The 12032-nt window shown below is 32.6% G+C and overlaps 1 protein-coding gene across 1 annotated transcript in view; it reads left to right on the top strand.

Annotated features, from left to right (window-relative positions):
* The window catches only part of LOC106870675 (cytochrome P450 20A1), a 28045-nt gene extending 24839 nt beyond the window's left edge, over window positions 1-3206 (top strand). Inside the window, exons 10-11 of the mRNA XM_014916829.3 lie at window positions 242-306; window positions 2056-3206. Of these exons, the coding sequence (XP_014772315.1) occupies window positions 242-306; window positions 2056-2311 (321 nt within the window). The 3' untranslated portion in view covers window positions 2312-3206. The remainder of the gene's footprint in view (window positions 1-241; window positions 307-2055) is intronic.
* The last annotated feature ends 8826 nt before the right edge of the window (window positions 3207-12032 follow it).

The raw sequence follows: 12032 nt of genomic DNA, 5'->3' as shown, positions 1-12032 counted from the left end.
TGGAAAATGGATGTTAAATGATGATGATTATGATGAATATTTATTTTTGGAAAACTCTTTTACCTTGTTGAAATAAATGTGTAGCTATTTTATAAACTGTTATCTGTTCATAGCTCCATGTTTTAATTGTCTTTTAAAGCATACACAAGAATATCACTTTAAATTGTTGTTCTGCTTTCATTAAATGTTTTAGTACAGATCACTTTATTTATTTATTTATTTATTTATTTTCTTTCTTCAGACTCCTATCCTTCATGCTATCGGTGTCCTAATGCAAGAAGAACAATATTGGCCTCTTCCTACTCAGTATGTTTAAATTTTTGTGTTTTTAGTTAGCATTATTAGTATCTAATAAGTCAATTGCTGCAATGTTCTGTAATGATGGTGTCCAAGTTCATAGAACAGCATAGAAACATACAAATGTGTGACAAGGCCTGGTTAAACCTTTACATCCTGTGCCGGTAGCACGTAAAATACACCATTTTGAGCATGGCCGTTGCCAGTACCTCCTGACTGGCCTTCGTGCCAGTGGCACATAAAAGCACCCACTACGCTTTCGGAATGGTTGGCGTTAGGAAGGGCATCCAGCTGTAGAAACTTTGCCAAATCAGATTGGAGCCTGGTGTAGCCACCTGGTTCACCAGTCCTCAGTCAAATCGTCCAACCCATGTTAGCATGGAAAGCGGACGTTAAACGATGATGATGATGATGATGATGATTATAGAATTTTGGGGGTTAAATTCTTATAAAACAAGGTTACTGTCATAGATATATGGTTAAGAAGTTTGCCACCAATTTCATCTTGGTTGAAAAAGATATATGTAATTGAATAATAGTAATCTGTAACTGATTGTGTAAGATTTAGATAAGTGGCATATTGCTGTACTCAAAGCCCACCCACCACAACAGAATTGATACCCTGAAACCAAGGTGCCACATAAAAAAAAAACATTGGTGTGGGTGTAATGCCATATAAAAAGCGTTGTATGATGATGTGACATAAAAAGTACTCAGTACACTCTGTAGAGTGGTTGGCATTAGGGCATTCACCTATAGAAATGAAGCCAAAACAAATTATGGAACCTGGTGCAGACTCTGGCCTTGTCAGCTCCTGTAAAACCATGCCAGCATGGAAAACAGACATTAAATGATGTAGAGAATAATAAAGTGCAACTGAGTGGTAATGATGTGTGATTCAGTAATAATAAAATATATAAATGAATAATCACGCATTTTACACTGCAGCCTTTTAAAGTTTTGAGCATGGTTCACAGACTCCAGTACAAGTCTTGTGGATCTCAGGTTGAAAAGCTGCAGGTCTTGATGGTCACTGAATTGATTAGCTTTGTGATAGATCTCATCATGATAGTTTTTATTTACGTATGAAGGTGCTGGCATTGGCTGTGTGGTTAAAGAGGCCTGCTTCCCAACCTTGGAAATTTGGATTCAGTCCCACTGCATGGTTCTTTGGGCCAGTGTCTTCTGTTATAAACCTAGACCGACGAAAACCTTATGAGTGGATTTGGTAGATGGAAACTGAAAGAAGCTCATCATGTGTGTGTATATGTGTATATATATATATATATATATATATATTTATATATATGTGTATATGTATATATGTATGTAAATATATATGTGTGTATGTATATGTGTGTATATATATGTGTGTGTGTGTGTATATATATCTATATATATATATATGTATGTGTGTGTTTGTGTGTACCCTTGTCTAGATATCACATGATGGTTGAAATGAACATCATTGTCGTACAAGCAATGTTGTTTGTTTCTTGTCTTCTGTCAAAAACATGTCTAGCTGTTGGGAAATATCACTTTGCTTGGAAGCAGGTGAGAGTTGGCAACAGGAAGGGTATCCAGCTGTAGAAAATTTGCCCCAATAAATTCCATCTTACCTATGGTTGCATAGAAAAGTGGAGATTAAAACAATGATGGCAGACAATATTCTCTTCATTGATATTGTTAAGATGTTTGAATGGTGAACATATACAGTATATAAGGATTCTAACTTTATAATTTTTATTTTTGTTTCAGGTTTGATCCAGAAAGATTTGCTGAGGATAAGGCCAAATCTGGTTTAGTTTTCCAACCTTTTGATATTTATGGCAAAAACGGAGATCCAAAGCGTGCACTACTTTATTTATGTGCCAGCATTTGTATCACAAAGATTTTGAGAATGTTCCGCTTGGGTCTTGTTAAAGGTCAGGTTGTCACTCCTGTTTATGGACTGGTTACTAAACCAGATGATGAAATCTGGATTACGGCACAAAAACATACAAAGCAATCCTAATGACTAATTTACATAAACAAATTTTATTCTTTCTTATTAAGAAAAAAAAAAAAAAGATTTATCCATCAAATTAGGCCCTGCAAACAGAATGACGAAAAAAAAAAAGAAGCCAATTGTTCTTTAAGTATTAACCAGTTGCTGAAAGTTCCACATGTAATGCATCAGTGGATTTGTTGATTATAAGTTTGAACTTTTGCATACATGTGTGTGAATATTGCCAAGTTGAACTATGCAAAATTGAGTGGCTGTTCATAAGGTAACCAAAAGGTCTTAGGCTAATACAGAGAATGATTAAAAAGCCTTAGACCTTTTGTGGTGAATTAACTTGAAATCTTTTGCTTATGATAGGGTGATCTGTTTTCATTGTTTTGGCGCTTATACAAGCATATATGATCTCTTAAACACAAAACAGATACGCACGAATGAATACACGTTTATCTTATATCTATTTTTTTTTTCTTTTTTACTTTTCTTTTTTCTTTCTCCTTTGCATTTGCTATTCTCACTTTTTGACTGACTACTTCAAAGGAATCATTATCACTATTTTTGGAAGTTTTCTGCGATTGGGTGACGTAAGGGATGCTGCACCCGTCTCATTCCTTTTCACTATTATTTATCAGTTTAAAATGCTTGTTAAAATGAAGTTTTTTCTTTTTTTTCCTCACCTACTGAATCAGTTTTTTTCACTTGTTAATTTGACATTTTAGTAAACAAAAGCATCTTGTACAAAAAAGAGAAACTATTTTGCTTGGATTATATACATATAATATACATTTATAAAACTTTGTAATTGTCATTAGTAATCTTCTTATTTTAATTTTTGAAAATTTTTTTAAATAAAAAAAAAAAAGGGTTTCTTGTGAGAAAAATACAGTTAAAAAGGAGTGATCATAAACAGGTTTTCTTTTTTTGTTTTATACACAAAATATTTCTGACTTAATTCTGAAATACTATTTCTTTTGCTTTTTGATAAAGCTGTAATTTATTTTTCTAATTTAGGGGATACTTTCCTTTTTATTATGTATTATTAGCACAAGGCGGTGAGCTGGCAGAATCGTTAGCATACTGGACGAAATGCTTTGTGGTATTTCGCCCGTCGCTACATTTGGAAGTTCAAATACTGCCAAGGTCGACTTTGCCTTTCATCCTTTTGGGCTCAATAAAATAAGTACCAGTTGAACAGTGGGGTTAATGTAATCAACTTATCCCCACCTCCCCTAAGCTGCCCTTGTGGCAAAAATTATGTATTATTGGCACAAGTTTATGAATCGTTTGAATAATGAACTTATCTACAGAAAACTTATTAGGGATAAAAAAAGAAAAATGTACCTATTTCGTATGAACTTATTTTGCTTTTAGCCGGTTGGTTTTATTTCAGTCAATCAATATCTGAACCATAGCCTGTTTTTAAGGCTTCCAGTAACACAATACTTTCACTAACTTTTACGGAATAAACAAAAAAACCACAAGATGACGAATAGGTCTATGTGAAAAGTTCCATTTTTGTTTTTTTCTATTTAGAGAAATCTTAGCTTGCTTGATCAGTTCTCAGTTAAATCCTGAATCAATGATTATTATTTTGCACCTCTTTTTTTTTTAGCTTAACGGATTTAACTTATCTGATAGAGCCATCTATGTTACGTTAATGAAAACGAACTGTTGTAAGGTATATAACTCTGACTACTCTGGTTATTTATTAGTCACATTCAACCATTCATGCTTTTAGTGTCATTAGTTGTAAAGTTAACTAGGGGAAAACGTCAAATAACCACGCCACCCATGTTAATTATGAAAACGGGATTAAAATAGTGAAATAGAATCATGTAAAAAAAAAAAAAATTTACATTTCTTTTATGGATTACAGACTCTTACAGAGAATAAATCTAACGGAGTTGTCGAACTTTGACCATTTGTTTCACTGCAACGCTGGTTTAATGAAATAATAGAATTCATTTATGAAAAGAACAAAACAAAAAACAAACTATAGAATGTTAAGATATATAGAAAGATAAGACACCTTTTAGAACTTATGTACTTATATATATATATATATATATATTGGAAGGTTTGGAGGTGATGTACAGAAATTATATAGATAAAATTAAGGTACTCAGAAATCTGGATGTTTGTACATTTACAGATTTTTATTAATGTCACATATTAAATAAAGCGCTTTTCACCTAGTCGTGTAGGATTTTCAAATTGTATATATATATATATATACATACATACATATTTATAGAAACCAAGAATAAAAGAGCTTCTAAGAAGTTGTTGATCTGTTAGAAATAACAGTCAAATCTTCCTCAAATAACACCATACCCACTTATTGAAGTACTGGCATGGCTGTGTGTTAAGAAGTTTATCCCTCAGCCACATGGTTCTGGGTTCAGTCCTATTGTGTAGCATGTTGAGCAAGTATCTTTTACTATTGTCTTGGTCTGACCAAAACGTTGTGAGTGGATTTGGTAGATGGAAACTGAAAGAAGCCTGTCATGTGTATGTGTATATATATATATATATATATATATATAATAATAATAATAATATGTGTGTGTGTATCTGTCCCCCACCAATGCTTGACAATTGGTGTTGGTGTGTTTACATCCTCATAACTTGGTGGTTTAGTAAAAGAGACCAGTAGAATAAATAGGCTTAAAAAAAAAATTATTATTATAGCTACAATCTAAGGACTGAAACATGTAAAAAGTAAAAAGATATATATAATATTCATTCTGAATGTTTATATTAATATACACTCGTGATGGTTGGGTGGTTATGTTTGAAAGGTTGACTTGGAGTTCTGTACCAATTCATTTAATAATTATAAGACTGAAAATGCAACCAATTATCCTATGATGTGACAAAAGGATTTTTCCTTTTAAAAGGGGATGGTAATGTCCATGAATCTTCTTTACAGAGACTCTGTGATCAGAAGAAAGTATTTTCAAACTGGAGATATGGCCCGAATGCTTGCACCAATGGATTCCATTAAAGGCAGCCTACTACTATGGAGTCTAGGACATTTACCCCCCATTGACAATAACCCCTCAAGGACAATTACCCCTGAGGACAACAGATGATGATTTAAAACTTAATATATTGGACGTGGTGGTGGTGGTGGGGGTAATTGTTCTAGGAGGTAGTTGTTGTCAGGGGGAATTGTCCTTGGGGTCAGGGTAATTGTCCTGATACACTATGTGGTGATGTTAAACTGGGCAGTGGATTAAGTCTAGCACAACAATGCTGATGTCTTTTTAACCTTTCAGCATTCAGATATCTTTGTCAAAGACTCTGCTTATTTGTTCTCAATGTTTTGCCCATCGCTACCTTCTGAGTTCAAATTCCACTGAGGTCGACTTTGCCTTTTATCCTTTTGGGGTCGATAAATTAAGTACCAGTTAAACACTGGGGTCGATGTAATTGAGTCAACTCCTTCCCCCAAAATTTTGGGCCTTGTGCCTATAAGTAGAAAGGATTATCTTGCGAGTTTCAAAATTTGAATGGTATTTCTGTATATTTTTAGAATGACATTGTAGGGTAGGTGTGAGAGATTGTATCTGGTCAATTGTAACATAAAAGTGGTAAAATATTTGGGCCGGATATGACCGGATTCAATGCTAAAGGGTTAAAAAAAGAAAGAAAACTTAAGCCTTTCGAAAAAGGCTTAATTTGGGAACATTAAGCCACTCCTTGTTTTTATATTTTAAGAAAAAAACGACATGCCATACCTTTGTCTGGTTTGCTTTATTCTTTAAAAGATCTTGATTCTTGTTTTCTTTTATGTCTGATATGAAACCTGAAAATGTGCTTTGTAAAACTTGGCACATTGGTAGTAAAAGGTGTTGAGAGTGAATGTATTGTTGATTTAACACAGGTAGGTTGGAATGGAAATTATGTTTGAAATTTCTTTTAATTATTTATTTGAAATATTTGCAGTAAGGACATCCAGCCGTAGAAATTATGGCAAAGTAAACACTGAAGCTTGGCACAAGGCCTTTGATTTGTTGGTCCCTATCGAACTGTCCAACACATGCTAACATGGGATAAAGGGATGTTAAATGATGATGAGTGAACAAGTAAAATTAAAATCTTACATAAACATAATTTGTGAATATAGATACAAGCATTGTTGTGGGAATAAGAATTTTGCTTTGCAACCATATGTTTCTGGGTTCAGTCCCATCATGTGGCACCTTAGGCAAGTGTCTTTTACAATAGCTAACCAATATCTTGTGAGTGAATTAGGTAGATGGAAAGTGTATGGAAGCCTGTCATATGTGTGTGTGTATGTGTGTCACCATTTGACAACTGGTGTTGGTTTATGTTCTCATAACTTAGTCTTGGTTAAAGAGATAAAATATGTACCATTAGCTAGAACTCTTTAAGGCAGTGCTCCAGCATGGCTACAATCCACTAGCTGTAATCACTAAGAGATAAAAGGATAGGGGCTGAATGAAGAGAAATACAAACTCAAAAACAGAAAAGTTTCCAGTATAACATTAGTAAATGTTTGAGAAATTGGGAACTAATTAAAACCAAAATTATTCTAATTATAAATTTTGATTCTCTGTATTGCGATTCTATGTCTAAATCTATTTTTGATTCTAGTTTATGAAAAAAGAAAAGAATCTATTCTATAAATGCAAAATTTCATTAAAAATAAAAATTTGAAAAATCTCCACTTCTTTCAGCAAAGTTGTAAAATTAAGAATTTCTTATTGATTTTGATGATTTTTTTTTTTTTTTTTTTTTTTTTTCGGAATTTTTGAATTTTTGAATTTTCTGCTTCTGCAATTGTAATTCTTTTATTGTAACCCTTTAGCATTTAGATTATTCTGTCAAATGTAATATTTATTCACATTATTTTGAATTAATCATGCATGATCTTGTAGCTTTGAGATTTCAATGACGTGATTGTATATCTTTAGAGTGACATTGTTGGAGGGTAGGTGAGAGAGACTGGATATGGCAGATTTTCAAAACATAAAACAGGTAGATTATCTGAGCAGGATATGGCTGGTTTAAACCTTAGGCATTGAGATTACTCTGTCAAATGTAATATTTCTTCACATTATATTGAATTTATCATTTATTATCTTGTAGTTTTGGGATTTCAATGATGTGATTGTTTATTTTTAGAATGACATTGTTGGGTAGGTATGAGAGGTTGGATCTGGCCAGTTTGAACATAAAACAGGTAAAATATTAGGGCCAGATAGGGTTGGTTTAAATGCTCATGGGTTAATCCTCTACACATTTATCTTAAGTTGGCTTTATACAATAACCTGCAGATTTTCTTTAGAATACTATTTGTCATTTTGGAAAATGAAAATATATATTTAAAAAAAAATGTATAGAAGGGCAAATCAGGTTTTTTTTCTTTGATTTTTTTTTTTTTTGGAAGAATTTTTTTCTGGAAAACTTTTAAAATTTCTAATTGTTCACTCAAAACACACCATTAAATAACTTCTATGAAATTAAATATTTTTTCCAAATTTTTTTTATTTGTTTTTTATTAGCATCTTTATGATGTGCACCCATAATGTAACATATACATATAGACATGGCTGGTTGGCAGAGTCACTGGAGCATTGGATAAACTTATTGTGGTAATATTTGCTTTGGCTCTCTAAAGTCTGAGTTCAAATCTTGCTGAGGCCAACTTCACTTTTCAGGTTTTTGGTCTTGTTAACAAAAGTACTAGCTGAATACTGGTTCATCTCTCTCTGTCTCTATCTCTCTTAACCAAGCCAGGTGGCACATCCTAGCTGTTCTGTTGGAACAAAAACTACATGGGACCTAAAATAATAAGTAAAAGAATGGTGCATGCAGCCAAGTCATCCTCTACTCTGATGAAAACTGTACTTAATAATATATATTTATGCACAGGAGAGGCTGTGTGGTAAGTAGCTTGATTACCAACCACATGGTTCCGGGTTCAGTCCCACTGCATGGCACCTCAGGCAAGTGTCTTCTACTATAGCCTCAGGCCGACCAAAGTCTTGTGAGTGGATTTGGTAGATGTAAACTGGAAGAAGCCTGTTATGTATGTGTATGTTTGCGTGTCTGTGTTTGTCCCCCACCATCGCTTGACTAGTGATGTTGGTATGTTTAGATCCCCATAACTTAGTGGTTTGGCAAAAGAGACTGATAGAAGAAGTATTAGGCTTACAAAGAATAAGTCCTGGGGCTGATTTGCTCGACTAAAGGCGGTGCTTTAGCATGGACGCAGTCAAATGGCTGAAACAAATAAAAGGATACGCACACACACACACACATATCTTACTTGTTTCAGTCATTAGACTGAAGTCTGGCTGGAGCACTACTTTGAAGGCTTTTAATCAAACAAATTGACCCTGGTTGTCAAGTGGTGTGTGTGTGGGGTGACAAACACAAAGCGACATACGTATGTATGTGTGTGTGTGTATATATATATATATATATATACACACACTTATAAATTGAGGATATAATTATATCAGTGGCTAGCGTATAAAAAATGATCATACTGGTAAAATTAATTTTGAAGTATATAATTATGAATGTACAGTGGGGGAAATAAATATTCGTACTTGTCAAAATTCTTTATTTAATTTCTAATGAACATAAATGGGATATACCAATACTATATTTCCATACACATACATAAACTAAGAATATGCAAAAGAAACTAATAAATTATAGTAACTAATGAATTCATATACAAATATAAATATTTAGGGGTGAAAAAGTATTCATACAGAACATAAATAACTGATAATTCTGATTTAATACTTCGTAGCATAACCATTATTCAGTTCCACTTCAACCAATCTCTTCTTGTAGTTCTTAATCAATGACTCGCATGTTTCTTTAGGGAATTTTTCCCATTCTTCTTGACAAATTTTCTTCAAATCTGGAATGCACATTGGGGCTCTTGAATGAATTTTAATTTTCAAATAACGCCACAAATTTTCAATGGGGTTCAAGTCAGGTGACTGGCTTGGCCATTCTAATAATTTTATATTGTGATTGACAATCTATTTTTGGTAGACTTCGCCGTGTGCTTAGGGTTGTTATCCTGTTGTAAAACGCACCCTTCACAAAGCTGGAGCTTTTCTACAGAGTCCCATAAATTATTGTTCAAAATATTTTGGTACATCTCTGCATTCATTCTACCATCTATCACATGTAAATTGCCAGTGCCATTTGCAGAGAAACACCCCTACACAATGATGTTGCCACCTTCAAACGTCACAGTAGAAATTGTGTTTTTAGGTGAACAGGTGGCACCATCTTTCCTCCAAGTATGACTACGCGAATTTCGTCCAAACAATTCAATTTTCGACTCGTCTGTCCAAAGAACATTTTCCCAGAATGTATCAGATTTATCGTTATGTTCATAAACAAATTTTAAACGGGCGTCTCTATGCCTTTTAGTTAACAGTGGAGTTTTTCTAGGAGAGCATGATTTCAGTTTATTCCTATGAAGTTCATTGCTGATTGTTCATAGTGTAACACTAGTCCCTGCAGCTAAAAAATCTTCTTGCAACTCCTTTCTGGTGATCATTGCGTTTTTTTTCGATACTTCACTTCATTTTTCTTAAAGATCTAGGGGAAATCTTGCGTGGTGCACCGGATCTTATTCTGTTTTCAACAGTTCCCGATTTTTTTATATATCTTTGAATAAATGAAGATATGGTAGAAAATAGAATACAAAGGGTCTCTGATATTTTCCTGTAGCTTTCACCTGCTTTCCACTGTGCAATAATTAAGTTTTTCACTGAATTTGTGAGTTCTTTACTTTTCGCCATTATTACGACACTACTTTATGTTGTCTCAGTGCTGAATGAAGAAGCTAACGTTTTGACACTTAAAAATGACCACTGATAAGATTATTGGAACAAACGAGAAAGTTCTAGTAAAAAAAAAAATTATTTTAACAGTATTTTGTGGCATAGAAACTCATAAATTTATTCTGTACGAATACTTTTTTCACCCCTAAATATTTATAATTGTATATAAATTCATTAGCTACTATAATTTATTAGTTTCTTTTGCATATTCTTAGTTTATGCATGTGTATGCAAATATAATATTGGTATATCCCATTTATGTTCATTAGAAATTAAATAAATGAAGAATTTTGACACGTACGAATCTTTATTTCACCCCACTGTATTAATAACGGTACTGGAATGGTAGCGCCTACACGCAAGAAGAAGATGTCAAATACCTACAACCCACTCTAAATTTGTTTTCTGTTTATAACCCCAGGTCGAATGCGAGGTAATGATTTACAAAATTTCGGATAAATACTCTGGCTCATTTCCTTGCATTCCACTTTGGGTTATAAATAGAGAACAAATTTTGTATGGATTGTAGGTATTTTACATCTGCTTCTAACATATAGGAGCTGGCATTCCATTACCCTTAATTGTAATTATATTTATTTTATAATTATGTGTATATATATATATATATATATATATATATATATATATATATATCTTGGTTTTCGAACAACTCACATCGCGAATGAATCGTGCTTTATATATATATAGATATATATAAAGCACAATTTATTCTTCATCAGAGTTGTTCGAAAACCGAAGTTCTACTGTATATATGTATATATATATATATATATATATATATATATATATATATATATAGTCAATTTAAACATGAACAAGCATGAAAGAACACGAAAAAACAACGCGAGGACGTGGAATAAGTACAGTGTTATTGGACGCTCAGGAAAGGATTTAACGTTTCGATCGGAGATCGTCAGAAATATAGGAAAAGTCCAAAGAAGGGAAGACAGAGAAAGAAAATCGCCAACGATGCACACACACACACACACACACACACACACACAGACACACACACACACACACACATACACACACACGCACGCACATATATATATACACATACATATATACATATATATATGTACGCATATATATATACATATATATGCATATATATATACATATATATATATGCATATATATACACACATATATACATATATATATGCATATATATACACATATATACATACATATATATACATATATATATGCATATATATACATATATATATATATGCATATATATACACATATATATACATATATATACATTTATATACATATATATACATATATATACATATATATATATATATATATATATATATATATATATATATATATATACGTACATATACATATATATATACATATGTATATTTATATATATGTATGTATGTATATATATATATATATATATATATATATATATATATATACATAGAGTAGTGCAATGAAGTTGACATGCTAGATTATTGAGCACGGATTATTAATCTTGTGTTCAGATCAAGCATTAGCAGACCCCTGTCCAGCCTGATTATCCACCAATTTAGGTTGCTGGTCTCACAAAGCTATAATCAGAGGTATTTCAATCATCGTGCTGAGAATGTGTGTGGGTGTGTTAATATTTCATTTAGTCATGGCGATATTAATAAGCTGGTGTTAGAATTCAATATACATATGTTTCTGAATAAGGCGTTATTCAAGTATAGAGCGTAATATGAAATGAAATAAATGACAAAGGAACAGGAAATTATGCAATGAACTTAAACAGCTTACAGCTGTTTCTGCTATAAGATGCAGTGCATTCAGAGGTGAGTGCTTGTGCATTATGATTTAGCTTCCTCGGAGTAGCGAAA

Source organism: Octopus bimaculoides, chromosome 1 (assembly GCF_046866305.1).
Source record: "Octopus bimaculoides isolate indiv1 chromosome 1, ASM4686630v1, whole genome shotgun sequence".
Classification (NCBI taxonomy): Eukaryota; Metazoa; Mollusca; class Cephalopoda; order Octopoda; family Octopodidae; genus Octopus; species Octopus bimaculoides.
The sequence above is the reverse complement of the archived record's forward strand: the minus strand, read 5'-3'. Positions and strand labels throughout refer to the sequence as shown.